The 19,099-nt window shown below is 36.2% G+C and overlaps 1 protein-coding gene across 1 annotated transcript; it reads left to right on the top strand.

Annotated features, from left to right (window-relative positions):
* Positions 1-2,525, top strand: LOC132619286 (ras-related protein RABA1f-like). The gene is made up of 2 exons (XM_060334235.1): positions 1-448; positions 1,643-2,525. Exons 1-2 carry the CDS (start codon positions 228-230, stop codon positions 2,070-2,072), a joined length of 651 nt encoding a protein of 216 aa, XP_060190218.1. The 5' UTR covers positions 1-227; the 3' UTR covers positions 2,073-2,525.
* Positions 2,526-19,099: the final 16,574 nt, after the last annotated feature.

The raw sequence follows: 19,099 nt of genomic DNA, 5'->3' as shown, positions 1-19,099 counted from the left end.
CTATTATAATCTCTCTCTCTCTAGCTCTCTCCCACTTTCTCTCTTTCTCCCTCTCTCTCTTCACATCCATAATCCAAAAGGAAAAAAAAACAATTAACATTAAAAAGCTTGTTATTTGAAGGGAGGGTGAAAGAAAAATAAATAACTCAAAAAAAGGAAGTGTATTTTCTAAATTCATATGTAGAAAAAGATTATTATTAGCAAAAAAGAATATTAATTAAGGGAAAATGGGGGCATATAGGGCTGATGAAGATTATGATTATTTGTTTAAAGTTGTGCTTATAGGTGATTCTGGTGTTGGCAAATCAAATTTACTTTCTCGATTTACAAAAAATGAATTTAGCCAAGAATCTAAGTCTACAATTGGTGTTGAATTTGCAACACGTACCATACATGTTGATGACAAGATTATCAAAGCTCAGATTTGGGATACTGCTGGCCAAGAAAGGTGACCTTCTTTAACTTTTACCATGCTCTTTTTATCTGATTAAATCGTGACGGATCCAGGATTTACACATTTCCCGTTTTGAGTCATTGTTATATTTGCGATTACGTTTGAGAAAATCCAACCTCTTACTTTCTATTCGTAACAATAGCGTAATCAGAATTTAGACGACGTGGATTTTGCATTGTTAAAATGCGTTTTTTGAAATGCATATCTAAGTCCATCTGCATTTGTTTTTTCACATATGTACGGAATTTGATCATGAAACATTAGATTCTTCCGAACCCACAAATCTATTATTGGAGCTGCCATTGTTTTAAATTAAACTTAATAATCATTTTTAATATATATTTTGTTTGATACCTGTTATATTCAGGATAACTAAGGATTATATTTCCATAGCACCTCCTCCACAAGGGAAACTCCCTGGTGGTGGGGTAGAAATTTATACTTATGTAATAGGAGAAATACAATTTTTTGTATATATTGTTTAATCCTCTCGATAAAAGGATCGCCTCTATTGTAGCGAGAAGCATAGTGATGAATGTGGCTCAAAAGCTGCTTTAAGTCACATTTTCCAATCATAGGGGTGATATTCTTACATTTACATCTCCTTGAGTCCCCTTGCTAGAATTCTGAGACGTCCTTTTATTCTCAGTTCATGAGAATTGTTTCCATCACTAACCAGTTCATCTCGGTTAGAGCACTTTTGTGTTTGAACTCGTATCCGAACATGTTTGACATCTTCTGTATTTAAACCTCGAATCTGGACATTTTCGACAAGACCAAATCAATCGTCAAAATATCGGTGTATATGAGTTAGCCATCATTGAGCAGACATCCTTTTGCCACAATCTTCCCCTATTAGACATAGCCTTTTCTCTTCGCATAGGGATAAAGAGGGAAGAGAAGAAGCAAAGTTTTTTGTTGAATATGAAAAGATTCAAGGAACTAAAAGAGAATTATGTTTCTCCAACTTCCTCTAGTTCATTGATTATACTGCATTTTTACAATATTTCCCCCCTATATTGCCTTGAATTATCTAATATATTTAGAAAACATGATTGTTATAGTAAAATATTTTTATAAAAGATGGTTGCTATAGAGAGGTCTAACTATATTTCCCTTTTACAATATATCTTCTCCTTTATATTGTCTTGAATGTTGTTTCTAATCATCTTTCTTGTCTCATAAAAGGTACCGTGCCATCACAAGTGCATATTACCGTGGAGCAGTGGGTGCCTTACTGGTTTATGACATAACTCGCCATGTAACATTTGAAAATGTAGCAAGATGGCTCAAGGAACTCAGAGACCACACAGATCAAAACATCGTCGTTATGCTTGTTGGAAACAAGGCGGATCTTCGCCACCTCCGAGCCGTTCCCACGGGCGAGTCGAGTGGTTTTGCAGAAAGAGAGAACACATTCTTCATGGAAACATCTGCACTTGAGGCTCTCAATGTAGAAAATGCCTTCACAGAAGTGCTCACTCAGATTTATCGAGTCGTCAGTCGAAAAGCTCTTGATATAGGAGATGATCCGACTTCTGTGCCAAGAGGACAAACAATTAACATTGGCAAAGATGATGTATCTGCTGTTAAGAAGGGTGGATGTTGTTCCGGTTAAGCAAAAGGATCGATCCAGAGGCGAATCCAGAATCTAGAGTCAGCAGGTTCAGAATGAGTGCAAACTTTTGTTTTTTGGTATACATCTACATAATTGGACCTGTCCTAGATCCGCCTCTGAATTGATCGATCGATCAACTAACTAGCTGATGATTCAACCAACTTGATTTAATCAGGGATGCAAGTATATATATATATATAAACATAGCACTATCCCATTTTCAACAGATGGAAGTTAGGCAAAAGAACTACTAGTACATTATTTTGTGGGGAAAAAGGGGCCGGGATGGAAGTACATTTAGCTTATAAGTTTACTTTGTTTATTTTTCATGTGTATTTGTAAATCAAGGGAATTTCAGCTAAGGAAACTTTCTTGTTGCTACATAATACTTGCAATAGATTGAATGTTACAAGAAGTTGCATTTTGCTTCACTAACCAAAAATAGAAGTAAAGTTTTTTTTTCTTTTCTAGATGAATGAAAAGAAGCAGTCTTAAGAAACCATTAGCTTTGACCCAAAACCTTGTATTTGTGCTAAGAAGTGAATTAACTATGTAAAGATAATTTTAACAAAATCAAGTAAGTTGCCTTTTCTATTATTCAGAACTTAGAAACTCAAAATTCTGAATCAGCCTCTGTGGCCACCAATACTCAAAAAGGACAGAAAGGAGACCAAAAGTAGGGCCAGGATAGAAAAATACGCAACATAAAAGCTTGGACGCACGTTAGCTTTCCTCCCATGCTCTCAGCGCATGTTAGTTGAACGGCACCGGAAGTGGATAGCTATGGCGAAAGGGCGTGGAAAAGGCCCCGGCATACCTCACAAACAACAAATTATAGCTTTTAGAAGTACTATTGGTAACAACAGTCCCCCCAAACGTAATGCGAAAATGAAAGCCCCAATTCAAAATCCAAACCCTAATGTGCCACCTTTATCTGGAACAAAGGGTATTGTGGAAGATGCAGTGGTAACAACACCGGTCACTGAGTAAAGTAATCGGTCCCAACCTGCACTCTCAGAGGTGGTGGCAAGTGTGATGACCCCAAGTGAGTTGAGCAAATCTACCCATCCAGAACCAATCCGGCTTTTGAGGAACAAGGAATAGCTGCGAAGGCGTTGGTGATATTGAACCTAAGAAGACATAGGTAAACTTGTTCACTAAGAATAGGGTTGTGTCTAACGGTATGAAACGAAACTACATCCCCCTCCCCCCCCATTGTAATTGATGGTCACCCTATTGTTTAATTAAAGAAAAAAGCTTATGAGAAAAGTGTGGATAAATGGAAGAGTACAATTATAGCATATTTCATAGGTGACACTCCGGGTTATAATATGATGAAGAGGTACATGAATCAAAATTGGTCGAATGTAGCTGAATCTAATCTGTTTTATCATGATGAGGGTTATTATGTGATCAAATTCCACTCTATTGATGATATGCATGAAATATTTTATGCTGGCCCTTATACAATTAACAATAGACCAATTATTTTGAAGCCCTTGTTGATTGATTTCGACTTTAACAAAGAATACCCAACGGAGATACCATTATGAGTCACTTTTCCAAAACTTCCTATGTTTTATTGGGATGTAGATTCCTTGAGCAGAATAGCAAGTGTTGTAGGTGTGCCAATATATGCTGATGAATGTACAACAAAGTAGACAAGGACATCCTATGCTAGAGTGTTGATTGAAGTTGGCATTACTCAACCTCTGCCTGATAATATTACTGTCAAAGATCCTTTTGGGAAACAATTCAATCAGGTGGTGAATTATGACTGGAGACCCAAATACTATTAGAAATGTCAACAAGTTGGGCATAGGTGTATTGTTCCTCTACCCCTGATGACTCGTGAAATTACGCGATATTCGATGCTAATTCCTTAAGTTTTTGCGACTCTTTAAGCACTTTTGTTGTTACTTTTTGTGTTTTTATGTTGTTTTGTAGGAAAAGATGCCCGGAGAGCATAAAAGAGCAAAATGGATCAAAATGGACCAAAATGGAACAAAATAGAGCAAAACAAGCCAAGTAGCTGAAATGAGTGATCGGAAGAAACCAAGTGAAAAGAAAGTCAAAAAGAGGCCAAACTGGACCATTTTGCAAAACTGTCAAAACTGGACAGTTTTGCAAAAACGGGACAGATTTGCAAAACTGTCAAAAGTGGACAGTTTTGCAAAAACGGGCAGAATTGCAAAAACAGAAATATGGGGGCAGATTTTGACATTTTTTGGACTTGAAAAAATTGGGGGGAGCTACAAAAGAGAGGCTAGGGCAAAACATTATCATCTTTTGCCATTTTGCAAGTTTTGGAGGCTAGGGTTTTTCTACACCATTGGAGGAGAAGATTGGAAGCACTTCAATGAGATATTTCTTAATCCTTTCTTCAATTCCTTGTTTTGTATTGTATATCTAAGTGTGTAGTATTTATTTTCTTCACTTGAATCTTGTTTATGGAAATATTCTATGATTAAAGTGTTGAATGAAACTCTTGTTTTGCTTATGTATTGAATGATTTTTATTCCTAATGAAGTGGGTTATTGTTGATTTAATTAATCTCGTTCTTGAATGTTTCCAAAGGGATTAGCTAACCCTAGGACTCACCCATTTACTTAGATTGAGCTCGGAAGAGGAAATCTAGGTTGGGAAAGATTAATTAACAAGAATTTGGGTCATTAAACTCATCTAATAACTTGAGCTCGGAAGAGGATAGTTACTTGAGGTTAAATTGATTGTACCTAACATCACACTCTAAGGCTTGGAAAAGCTTAGAGTGAAATTCATTGATTTGGTTGGAAGACTTTCAATGAGATTTTAGATATCATTATCTATCAACACAAACCGCTCTTAGTTGTAAAATCGTAAAATACGTTGGATCGTTACTTGAGTGTAATCTCCTATTATCCATGCTTGTGGCCATTGATCATTTTACTTGCTTTCTAGGTTAGTTTACATTTCCGCATTAGTTATAATCTTAATCAAAAACCCAAAATATCATTTATCGTTTGGCTTTAGTTTAGTTGGTGAAAGTTCCTTACTTTCTTAATCGCCTAGCATATTGTTCCCTGTGGGATCGACCCCGACTCATGGTTGGGTAAATATATTGCATACGACCGTGTACACTTTCTCTTTGAGGAGTGTATTTTTGACGTTACCAAAAATGGCGCCGTTGCCGGGGAACAATTTGGCATATTTGAGTTAGTTTGGGATTTAAGCTAACTTGCTTTGGTTCAAACTTTCATTGCTTTATTTTATCTAAAAAAAAAAAAACTGATCAGTTTTTGCAAAACTGCAAAACTGTCCAGTTTTTGCTTTTGCTAAAATAAATAATAAAAAATAAAAATAAAATGGCATCATATAATAAAAATTGGTCGGATGGTAGTTTTTCATACTTTGATGACCCTTGTCTTTATTGTGGAGGACCACACTCATGGCAATATTGTTTGAATTGTCCCGGGGGCGGATTGTGCGCACAATCCCAAACCTATGAGTGGAGTATTTGTGATAGGTGTAGTGGTCAAAATGATCATTGGGATAATTGTGTTTATTTGTCCTTCCCTTCCTCGAACCCCCACTATGACTATTCTAGTTTTGATTTTGATGATAGTAGGGATATGGAAGTGGAAGAAGCCTCAAATGCTCAAAATGAGAGAATAATGCTCATGTTGGAGACCATCATTGAAAAAGTGAAAAAAACAGGACTTAGCGGTTAAGGACTTGAGGCAACCACTTGATGACTTGAGGCAAGCAATTAATTGCAATGACAAAGCTATTCATACCTTGGAGGATCAAATGAAATCATTGGTTCATACTCATAATGCTCAACAACTTGAGGGTGTTGAAAGTAGGCAAGAAAGTGGCCAAAACATGAATGTCTCCAAGGGTGAATTTTTACAAGCTTTGAATGACCCTCAATTTGAAGAAAGCCTTGACAAAGTGGAAATTGTGAGCCAAGATTGGCTTATGACTCAAGCTCAACAACTTGGAGCCTATGGAGATCATCGTGAAGGCATTTCAAGGATGATGGAAGAATTTTTAAAAATCCATGTTGAGCAAAGTCAAGAGTTGAAGGAACTTGAAATTTCTATCCGTGACTTGAAAGCCGAATTGAATGCAAAAGTTGAGGTATGCAATACTCAACATCAAATAGTCATGGATAGTAGTTTTAAGTTAGTTTCCAATGAAAAAGTGGTCAACATTGATTTTCAAGAGCTAATGATGAATTGCCAACCGACCAATCCAAATATAATGCAAGATGCCGAAATTGAAGAAATGATACTAGAGTTGCATAAAAAAGTTCATGCAATGGTTTTTGAAGACTCTAGTTCATTCTTGGGTGAGGATGTCAAAAATGAAGCGAATTTGAAATTGAAGCGCATTGGACCACATTCCAACCATTTTTCAACATTGTGCTTGGTTGATGATATGGAAGTTGAACTAACCGAGCCTATGGAGAATTGTGGAAATGAAGAAGAAAGCGTTTTCATATTGAAGTTTGCTATGCCAAGAAGACAAAATGGCATGCCTCACTTACGGGCCAAGAAGTGCAAAATGCGACACCCGAGAGTTGGCCTCCTTGTTTTTCTACCACCGCCCCATGAGCGTCATCATGATCTTGATTCAAAGTTGGGGCGCAAATTCATATCTTCCAAATGGAAGGAAAAGTGGTAAAGGTAATCGTCGTGCCGCGACGTTAAATCAAGCGCTTGGTGGGAGGTAACCCATCGTTTTAAAATTTTTAAATCGTTTTTGAAATTTTATTTTTTAGAATAGTTTAGTTTATGGTTTTTGACTAATCTGCAAAGTTTCAGAATTTTTGGAGTTGTTTTAAGCATATCGGATACCTGGACAGCCCCCAAAACTAGTAAAAGCTGTAAAAAAAATATTTTCTGGTGTCATAACATGCGATTCACATGTCATACATGCGAATCGCATGTCGCGTCGCATGTGGTGACAGAGAGAAATTTTTTTTTTTTTTTTTTTTTAACGGGTGACATCACATGCGACTCGCATGTCATACATGCGAATCGCATGTCGCGTCGCATGTGGTGACAGCGAGTGTTAAAAAAAAAAATCTTCTTTCTCCTTTTCTATTTTTATGTTTTGTTTTGATTATGTGCAGCGAGGACACTGCAATGTTTATAGTTGGGGGTGGCACGTGGTAGCGCATTATATTTTGCAACTTGCTCAAAAGTTTTGAAAATTTTGTTCTTTTGACATATTGTGGATTAGTCACTCTTGTTATTTTATTTTCTTTGAGGAAAAATGTGAAAACTCTTGGCTTGTTTGGTACTAATAGAGTTAGTCTCTTGCATGTGAAATTGAAATGTGAATACCTCTCCAAATTGTTGTGACAGTTAAAAAGCAAGGTGCATAGGAAAGAATGATCTTTGTGACAACTTTTTGGCTCATTTTGTGACTCTTTGCCTACTAGTGTGTTGACTTTGGATTATGAGATATTGCACTAGTTGTTCTTGCTTGGGAAGTGAAATTAATCCATCTTGACTAATTCATATGTCATGTGTGTGAGTGTTTGTTGAATAAATCTTGTGTTTACTTTTATCATCAAGAACTTGCCCGGTTATTCTTTCAATATTAATTTTGATCATATTGGTTGGAGAGATGGCCTTGGGCTATCTTTGTGATGTTTGAAAAAACCTCTTTAGCCTTTCTAGCCTACCATTGCATAAATAATATCACTAGTAACCCCATTTGAGCTTATGACCTTTTCTTTGATTGCCACATTACAAGCCTTTACCATGTTTGATGAAAAGTCTCTCTTTTGAACGTTTCCCTCCTTGAACATGAAATTGTGAATTTGAGGCCAAAAGCCTAAGTTGGGGGTGTTAGTGTTGCTTGAGAGTGGTGAAGGTTGATGTTGTAAAAAGTCAAAAGAAAGGAAGAAAATTTAAAAAATACAAAAAGGTTGCAAACTTTTTGTGCAAAAAAATGTATCTTTGTAAAAAAAATAAAAAAAAATAAATGGCAGGTGACATCACCTGCGACTTGCAGGTCAGACCTGCGAGTCGCATGTGGGGTCGCAGGTCGTGCCAGTGAGTTAAAAAAAAAACTTCTATTTTTATGTTTTGTTTTGATTATGTGCAGCGAGGACACTGTAACATTTATAGTTGGGGGTGGCATGTGCTAGCACATTATATTTTGGAACTTTATAAAGGAAGTTGGAATAATTGGGGAAACTAGTATGCAAAGGAAGGAGTGTTGTTTTGAAATGAAGAGGAAAGTGGACGAAAGGTTTTGTGTAAGTGTTCAAGGAGGGCGTAGTCACTTGTATCCTAAATACTTATCCTACCCTTCCCTAAGCCTGTATTACAAGCTTGAAAAGTCCCTATGTGATCTCCAACCGAATGTTCTTGAGTTAGTGATGATTGAAAATAAGGGCAAGCTTATGGTGTGATATTTGTTAGCACTAGAATTTCTTTGTTGAGTGTGAGTGACTTTGTGTATTTGTCCCTTGTGTCGTTGTTGTGAATATAGTGATTTTGGGACTTTCTTTCTTGTGAGGGCATATGAATTATGATAGAGTGGTGATGTTCAAAAATTCCAAGTTGAGTCAATTGAGCATATCTAGTAAACTAGTGGTTTTGAGTCACTTATTGAGACTTGAGTGTTGTTGCTTGATATTTTTATATCTCTATTGCATTCTTGAAATTGTATTTTGAATGAGGGAGTTATTTGGTTGAAGCTTCACATGCTTGTAGCCTAATTGTTGGTACCAACCGAAGTCATGTTTTTGTGCTTAAAGTGGTTCCTCATTGAGATTTTTGTTTTGATTTGCTTGAGGACAAGCAAAGACTTTAAGTTGGGGGTGTTGATGACTCGTGAAATTACGCGATATTCGATGCTAATTCCTTAAGTTTTTGCGACTCTTTAAGCACTTTTGTTGTTACTTTTTGTGTTTTTATGTTGTTTTGTAGGAAAAGATGCCCGGAGAGCATAAAAGAGCAAAATGGATCAAAATGGACCAAAATGGAACAAAATAGAGCAAAACAAGCCAAGTAGCTGAAATGAGTGATCGGAAGAAACCAAGTGAAAAGAAAGTCAAAAAGAGGCCAAACTGGACCATTTTGCAAAACTGTCAAAACTGGACAGTTTTGCAAAAACGGGACAGATTTGCAAAACTGTCAAAAGTGGACAGTTTTGCAAAAACGGGCAGAATTGCAAAAACAGAAATATGGGGGCAGATTTTGACATTTTTTGGACTTGAAAAAATTGGGGGGAGCTACAAAAGAGAGGCTAGGGCAAAACATTATCATCTTTTGCCATTTTGCAAGTTTTGGAGGCTAGGGTTTTTCTACACCATTGGAGGAGAAGATTGGAAGCACTTCAATGAGATATTTCTTAATCCTTTCTTCAATTCCTTGTTTTGTATTGTATATCTAAGTGTGTAGTATTTATTTTCTTCACTTGAATCTTGTTTATGGAAATATTCTATGATTAAAGTGTTGAATGAAACTCTTGTTTTGCTTATGTATTGAATGATTTTTATTCCTAATGAAGTGGGTTATTGTTGATTTAATTAATCTCGTTCTTGAATGTTTCCAAAGGGATTAGCTAACCCTAGGACTCACCCATTTACTTAGATTGAGCTCGGAAGAGGAAATCTAGGTTGGGAAAGATTAATTAACAAGAATTTGGGTCATTAAACTCATCTAATAACTTGAGCTCGGAAGAGGATAGTTACTTGAGGTTAAATTGATTGTACCTAACATCACACTCTAAGGCTTGGAAAAGCTTAGAGTGAAATTCATTGATTTGGTTGGAAGACTTTCAATGAGATTTTAGATATCATTATCTATCAACACAAACCCGCTCTTAGTTGTAAAATCGTAAAATACGTTGGATCGTTACTTGAGTGTAATCTCCTATTATCCATGCTTGTGGCCATTGATCATTTTACTTGCTTTCTAGGTTAGTTTACATTTCCGCATTAGTTATAATCTTAATCAAAAACCCAAAATATCATTTATCGTTTGGCTTTAGTTTAGTTGGTGAAAGTTCCTTACTTTCTTAATCGCCTAGCATATTGTTCCCTGTGGGATCGACCCCGACTCATAGTTGGGTAAATATATTGCATACGACCGTGTACACTTTCTCTTTGAGGAGTGTATTTTGGACGTTACCAACCCCAAGTTAAAGCTCCACCAAAATAGGCTAGAGTTGTGCAACATGAAAAGATAGTGCAGGCTTGGAAGGCCACTGGAGTTGTTCAACTAGTTGTGACACCAGTGGAAACAGCACCTGAAGTGAGGGTGAGTGACCCTCACACTACTGTTGTGCCTAATGTATTAATGATGGATGCTCAGGGTTCATGTAGTAGTGATCCTAATATGAAGAGCCCTGTTATACCAGTTCAGTCTAGCCCTGAATTGAATGTGGCTGAGTTTCCAGTGTTATCAGCTGAGATATTGAGAAGGAAACCTAGAAAAGGACATAAGAGTCAAGGTGGGAATAGAAGAAAAGTGTCTTTGCCTCTGGATTAGGGGGGGGGGGTTAAACCTCATTAAAGTATGCATTGGTTATTTTGGAATATAAGAGGTGTAAATAAGATGTATAAACAAAAGGAACTTAGAAACTATATAGTTAGTAACAAAATAAAGCTAGCTGGACTTATTGAAACAAGGGTGAAATAACATAATAGTAAAAAGATCCGGAGTAAGATTGTGGCACATTGGGGGCTGACTAACTACCAAGGGGCTAATAATGGAAGACTTTGGGTGACATGAGATACTAATGCATATATTGTGAAGGATTTACATGTGTTACCCCAAGCCATACACTGTGAAGTGACTAGTTTGGTAGGTAATTTTACTTGCTTACTAACAGTCATTTATGGGATGAATACTATGGGATGCACTTCATACAATAGCTCAAGGTATCAACACTCCTTAGTTGTTGTGTGGTGGTGACTTTAATGTTGTTTTGCATCCACAAGATAGGTTATGGGGCAATCCCATTACTTGATTGCCCCATAACCTATAATGAAATGAAAGATTTTGCAGAATATATACATGATCTACACTTGTCTGAATTCAGCTGGAAAGGAGAATACTACACCTGGACCAATAAACAGCATGGGTGAATAGGGTGTGTAGTAGAATATATAGAGCCTTTGGTAATCATGAATGGATGCTTAAACGGGGTCATATCAGAACTGAGTATGCTTTACCTAATATCTCAGACCACTCTCCTATGATCCTAAGTATGGAAGATAATCAAACGAGTCCTCAAGTTCCTTTCAGGTTTTTCAATGTGTGGAGCCAGCATCCTAAGTTCTTGGAGCTCATTGCAAAGGTGTGGAAGTGTAAGTCAACTGGGGATCCTTTACAGATTATATGGAAGAAGTTTTACCTTCTTAAGCATGTGTTTAAGAACCTCAATGTTCAAGAATTTAAAAATATATATCAAAGGATAGTGGAGGCTAGACAGTTGCTGCAAGATGTACAATTCCAATGAAATGTTTAGTATAGTGATGCATTGCAGGCTCAAGAGAAAACTGTTACACCTCGGAAAATTCCATGTCGTTGCATAGTAAATAGACCAACGCAGTGCAAGAAGTATACGAAGTTCCTATAGGTAAGGAAGGCTAACTTAACGATCCTAATTAAGATTCCAAAGACATTGGAAGTAAGAGGAGAAAGTTCCTTAAGATAGGCGAAACATATGTTGTGTTTTGGAAAAGGGGTTTGCAAAGCACCCAGTTAGCGTCAACCTAATGATGTCTTAAAGAAGAGTTATAGCACCCTTTAGATTGTTAATAAAGTGTTAAACAAGTGTTAAGAAGGTTTCTATAAGGATTGGAGATTAAACAAATCGACGAGAACAAGTTTCGAAAAACTGTGGGTTGTACGGTCCACTATACGGACCGTATAAAAGATACTGGCCGTATGTTGGACCGTATAAGCTGCTCAGAGTTGGGGCCTTCACTGGAAAAAACATACGGTCACATATACGGCCCATATAAATTATACGGACCCTATGTGTGTCTGTATAACCGAGTCGGGACAGATTTTTAAGTTAATATAAGGGAACCCAACCTCATTTATTTCATTTCATTTTTCACTCCACACCTCAAGAATTCTATAGAACCCTCTCCACACTTCTCCTACAAAAATTCAAGAGAAACTAATGATCAACTTCATCAAACCAAGAGAATCAAGTGCAAGAAACTCACTAGAGTTCATCCAAGGCAAGAAACCTCATTGGAAGTGGAACTAGGGTTTTTTCTCAAGTGAAGTGTTTCCACCCAAAGCTCATTCTCATACTATCAAAGGTAAGTTTTATAATCATTCCATGTTGTTTAAAGTATTGAGAGGTTGAAAGACTTGGATTATGGAAGGGAATGGAAAATGGGTTACAAATACAAGAATAGTGACATTTTGAGTAGTTGCTTTGAATGAGTCATGATTATTGATATTTTGTGACTATAATTATGTTATAAATAATCTTAAGAACATGGGAGAAACATTATATAAGAATTAATGTAATATTGCACTATGACCATGGTTATGGATGATTTGAAGTGAAATTGGGAGACTTGGACAATGTAAGGTGAATGAAGATTGTTGCTTACGATATTATGAATGTTATTATTGACGTTTGGGAGTTGACATATGATATGGAGAATGATGTATAAACAAAGGAGATGCTGCTCAATTTTTTCTAGTTATAGTTCAAGCATGCTTATGTTATCGATTATCTAATATTAGTACGAACTCTCTTGAAGGTAGAAACGTGAATATTGGAGAGGAATGATCAAGTGATAGAGTAGCTAAACGAAAAGGTATGTGAGGCTAGTCTCTTCCTTTCTAAGGCATAAATCTTATGACATGATTTTCCCTTATTCTCCATGACCTTCTTACATTCCGAAAATTATGAGTCTATGTTCATGAAGAGCCCTATATGAGATAAATATGAGAGATACGTTATGAGTATGAAAATGATGATGATGAGTCTAAGTCTAAAGATCCTAATTATGATCCTTTGATGTTGTTCATTGTGCTACACACACCTTATATGCTAATTCTTTCAAGGTAAGGCAGAATGCTTATGAAACTTCATAATGGAATCAGGGGTTCACGACCTTACGTCACCCCGATAGATTTACAGTTTGTCTTGAGTTTTATGCATAATTCATGATAAATATATGATGATGATATTACACCGCGCCTAAATGTCCGAGCAGACACCGCAAAGATAGGCAGCGTATACACCATGTCTAGATGGCATGGGCAGACACCACTAGCGAGCGGCATGAGATGGTTACCTCGGATGCGAGAGGCCTGGACGCGGGATAATGATTATCACATCGTACCTATATGGTTGGGAAACTTATATATATATTCATACATGATATGATTATGATTATGAAGTTAGCATGCATTATTTCAGTTTTAAGTGACAGTCAGTTACAGGTTGTTCCTTACTTGATGTCTCTTTGTTTCATGGATACGTCATTATTTTTTATGCCTTACATACTCAGTACAATGTTCGTACTGACGTCCTTTTTTTTTGGACGCTGTGTTCATGCCCACAGGTAGACAGGGAGGTGATCAAGATTCATAGGAGCTATCAGCAGATTTACAGTAGCACTCCATTACTCCGGAGGTGCTATTTTGAGATATGTTTTTGTGTACATATTTGGGCACGAAGGGGTCCTGTCCCGTCCCTATGTCTAGTACTCTAGTAGAGGCTCAGATATACATATGTGTGGGTAGTATGGTCTCATGAATCCACCGTTGCATAATTGTATATCATTTTTGTAGCCATGAGAGATCATATATATATATATATATATATATATATATATATATATATATATATATATATATATATATATATATATATATACATGCATATATATATATACATGCATATGTTTCCCTTGAGATCACGAATGTTAAGGTTGGGTATGATGACTAGCAGGATGAGTGGTGCTCATAGTCAGCTCCGGGTACCCGTCATGGCCCCTAGCCGGGTCGTGACAAAAACATTGTTACTTACACTTGAAAAATGATCTTTATTGGAAGAAAATGCATTGGAACAGAAGTCAACAGCTCAATGGGTGAAGCTAGGGGATTCAAACTCAAAGTATTTCTCATCAGTGATCAAAGATAGAATTCATAGAAAACATATTCTTGAGCTTAACTCACTAAATGGGCAGTTATTAAGGGATGAAAAGGAGACTAGACAGGAGATCATTGAATTCTATAAGAGTCTAATGGGGTCTTCTAAAAGTGACTTACCCGCAGTGGATAGAGTGGTAATGAAGAATGGTCCTATCTTATCCCAACATCAAAAACTAGACTTGTGTGCTGCTGTTACTGAGGCTGAAATCTAACCTTGATTATGTGCTATTGGAGAGGACAAAGCTCTAGGGGTGGATGGATATAATGTCTGTTTCTATAGGAAATCATGGCCCATAATCAAGGACGATATCATTAAGGCTATGTAGCACTTCTTTATTACCGGTAAGTTGCTTAAGTCCATCAATTGCACTGCAATAACTTTATTCCCTAAAACACCAAATCCTGCTACTATAAAAGAGTATAGGCCCATAGCTTGTTGTAAAGTTATGTATAAATTGATTGCAAATGTTTTGGCAGCTAGAATGCAAGCAGCTCTGCCTTCCATTATCAGCCAAACTCAATCTAGCTTTATCCTTGGTAGGAAAATAGCTGACAATATTTTCCTGGCTCAAGAACTAGTCAAAGGCTATACAAGAAAACATATATATCCTAGATGTATGTTAAAGATTGATTTGCAAAAAGCCTATGACTCTGTGGAGTGGGTGTATTTGGAGCAGGTGCTGAGGTATTTGGGGTTTCCTGGGATTTTTATAGCCTAGGTACTGGAGTGTGTGACAACGGGACTTTATTCAATCCTAGTAAATGCTGAACCTTCACTGCCTTTTGATGCTAAGAAGGGATTAAGACAAAGAGATCCAATCTCCCCTTATCTCTTCGCCATAGTAATGGAATACCTTAGTAGGCTCCTCAGTGGACTTAAGGGTGATAAATAGTTTAAGTTTCATCCAAATTGTGGCAGATTAGATATTACACATATGTGCTTTGCTGATGATTTGTTGTTATTTACCAGAGGAGACATATCTTCCTTTCCTTGTGTTTTCTGTTGCTTCTGGGTTACAAGCTAACATGGGGAAGAGTTGTGTGTATTTTGGTGGTTTAGCACAAATTGATAGAGTGGATATTTTGCAGCAACTGGCTATGCAGAGGCTGCACTTCCATTTAGATCCCTGGGTATTCCACTGTCTACTAGAAAACTGACTCTAGTATAGTGGATGGCACTCATAGAGAAAATTGTGGTCAGAATCACCTCTTGGACATCAAAGAAATTATCTCACGCAGGAAGGGTGAAACTAGTCAAGTCTATGCTATTTGGCATACAAGCTTATTGGGCTCAAATTTTTGTAATTCCTACTAAAGTGTTGCAGGCTATTGACTCTTATTGTAGATCGTACATATGGTCTGGTACTAATTCCATCACTAAAAAATCCTTGGTAGCTTGGGATAGGGTATGTTTGCCAAAGTTAGCAGGAGGGATCAACTTGATCAACATCTATCAGTGGAACAAAGCAACAATTCTTAAGATATGTTGGGATGCTGCAAGTAAACAAGATAAGTTATGGATAAGATGGGTGCATGCTTACTATATTAAAGAACAAGATTTTTATGAGATGCCTATCCCTAAACAGGCCTCATGGATGATGAGGAAAATTTTTGAAGCTAGAGTAACATTACAACAACTGCAGTTTGATCATAATAGACCAAAAAGCTTCTTTCAACAAGCTTACATAATGCAAGCAGACAAAAAGCTCAATTTGTCCTTTTTCTCTTAATTTCTTTTTCCTTTTTTTTCGGTTGTTTACCTTTTTTTTTTATCCATCTTCTATATTTGTGTTTTCTCTCCTTTTTTTTTTTTGTCTTTTAGTTTTTTAAAGATAAATATAAAATACAAAATATAAAAATATTAGCTAATCATTTTTAGACTAATAAATATATGAAGTTAAAAAATTAGACTACAACAAGAATTAATTAAGAAAAATACTAAAGTCATTAGTTTATTTATTAAAATTTAAATTAATAAATAAAAAAATTTATGACTTTTTTTTAATTTTACTAATAAAAACAAAACTTATATCTAAACTATGGCTCTGGTTTTTTGTATACAAAATTAACACGTCAAAAATGATATAAAAATTCAAAATAATTAAGAAAAATAATAAAGTCACTAGCTTATTTGTTAAAACTTAAAAATTAACTTGCTAAAATTGGTATAAAATTAAAATATAAAAATTAAGCTTAATATTTGCTATATTTTTTTATAGTTTTTTTTAAGGATTGAACATGACCTTTGTGATACTCTGTTAGTATATGATGTATACCATGTGAATATCATGAAAGATTGAGGTTTTTTTTTAAGGAATGAATCAGTCCTTTATGATACGCTGTCAGTTTATGACATATATCATGTGGGTATAATAGAGGACTGCAAAATATTTTATTTGTTTGATAAGGAATGAATTAATCTCTATGATATCTGGTTATTATATGATATATATCATGTGGGTATCATAGAGGATTGAGTTGTGTTTTTGTTGAAGGAATGGACCAATTTCTATGATACCCTATTTGTATGTGATATATATCATGTGCGAATCATAGAGGATTGAGTTGTGTTTTTCTTGAACGAATGAACCAATCACTATGATACTGTCACGACCCAAATCACGGGTCACGATGACACCTACGTACACAGTCCCCCTGGTAGGTGAACCATCCACAAAACACTTACTTCTTTTAAGGAACATAAATGGAAATTATAACATTGAACATAAATCAACAATTACTCTAACATCAACAAGTGCGGAAGAAAGCTCCAATAAATAAAAATTCTCAAAACCTAGTCTTAACGTGTATAAGAGCTTCTAGATGAAATACACAGTTTGAAAGGAAAGTACAGAATCAAACTAGATACAATTTATGTTTGTGGATAAGAAATAACAGAAGACTTAAGAAGAGACTCCGGCCGCAAGACCCTCTGACAGCTCACCCAAACGTCTCTGATAGATGCCTCGAATACAGTAGCAAAGCCACGAATGATAATCTGAACTAACCCTGCTCCCCAAAAAGGAATAACAAGAGTAGTATGAGTACAAACACACGTACTCGTAGGAATCATAGGCCGACAACGATTAGTTTATGCATATAAATAGACAGAAATTAAAAAGTAAAGCATATAAGCAGTCAATACAGTCACTAAGCATATTCAAGTAGGACTCACATTAATAATAACCACAATAGATCTCATTAATACCAAGTCATAGCCTATGTGGAAGTCTCTAATCCTCGAGTTCGTCAAGATTCTAGGCTAATACCTTACAAGCAAGCAATCAACTCAAATAAATCATCAACCAAGAAATCAATGAGGAAATGTGTCATGCAATAATAAGAAATGCAATGCTGTTCAATGCAACTGCAGTGAGCTGCCACACAAGCCCTTCTCTATGCAAGGAGCTGCAACACAGGCTCTTCTCCACCGTTTCATGTCACAATTGGAGCTGCCACCTAGGTTTTTCTCCGTCATTTCATATCACAATCGAAGCTGCCACACAAGCTTTTCTCCGTCATTTCACATCACAATCGGAGCTGCCACACAGACTCTTCTACATCATTTCATATCACAATCTTATCAAATCACATATGAAATATGGAATGTAGGTCATGCATATAATCAACCTTAATCAATATCACAAATCTTAGGCTCAACAGATACTTGACAAGAATACGAATCAAACATCATTCCATCCATATTATTCTTCCTCTTTCATGAGATAATGAGATATCAAGAGATATAGATAACCGCATCAAATACATGAATATCACAAACATGGCTACAAGCTCACATAACAGTTGATGATACAAACCTAGTTGGATTTCACCTCCACACCGTGCTCGAAGGCTAATCATGCTTTCTCCATCAATAACTATTATATACATATGTTTCGCTAACCGGAGTCTAGACATAAGTAAGTCGTAACCTAATTTGGTGCCGAACAGGTGCCATGAACTATCCAACTTGAGTTTTCCCCTTCCGAATCGCCTCAGAACGATCAAATTCTATCAATTTAGCATTCTACGTTAAACTACGAATTCATAGATACCCATATTGTTATATTATACGCTCAAAAAGGCAATTCCGAGCCTTGAAGGTCAAAACTATAATTTTGTTGCAAAACTGGGTCCAATCTAGTCAAAACAGTAATCTATGAGTTTAAATGAGTCTAATGATACCCATATTACTATACTTTGATCCAAAACCCAAAAATGAACTCAAAAAGTGACCCTAGGCCCACAAGAATAAAAATGAAATTTTAGTTTAACAAAAGTTTACCCATATCCTAATTAGTCTAAATCCATCTTGGCATCCAATTCTTCTTTTTCCCAATATTCACTTTAGGGCTAAAACCTCAATTTTCAATCAAAAAACATGATTTAGAATATTAATTAATGATAAGAACCACTGGAAAATTAAGGATCTAGGATTAGATTCTTAACCCAAGCTTAGATGGGCAAAACCCCTTTGAAACTCTTCAAACCGAACCCTAGAACTTGTGAGAATCAATTCACCAATTTGTTGGATTTCCAACCAAACTGTATTCGGACAACATTGCACACAATTCCTCCTCTTCTTCATTCTTCTCAATCATATTTGATTGATTTATCTTCTTTTAGTTCTTGGGGGCACGGCAATCTGCAGATCTATGTCTTGTCTTGCCACAATTGTAGCAGTCTCCTTTGAACTTTTTCTTCTTAGAATTGTTTGCCGAGCCGGATGACATTTTCATTTTCTTAGACTTTGGTTGAGTAGTCTCAACAATATTTACTCCTGAAATTGTTGAATTACTGTGAACCTTCCTCTTTGCAGATTTGTTGTCTTCCTCGATCTTTAGACGAATCACAAGATCTTCTAACGTCATTTCCTTGCGTTTT

Source organism: Lycium barbarum, chromosome 11 (assembly GCF_019175385.1).
Source record: "Lycium barbarum isolate Lr01 chromosome 11, ASM1917538v2, whole genome shotgun sequence".
NCBI classification, from domain to species: Eukaryota; Viridiplantae; Streptophyta; class Magnoliopsida; order Solanales; family Solanaceae; genus Lycium; species Lycium barbarum.
This window is presented reverse-complemented; position numbering and strand designations above follow the sequence as displayed.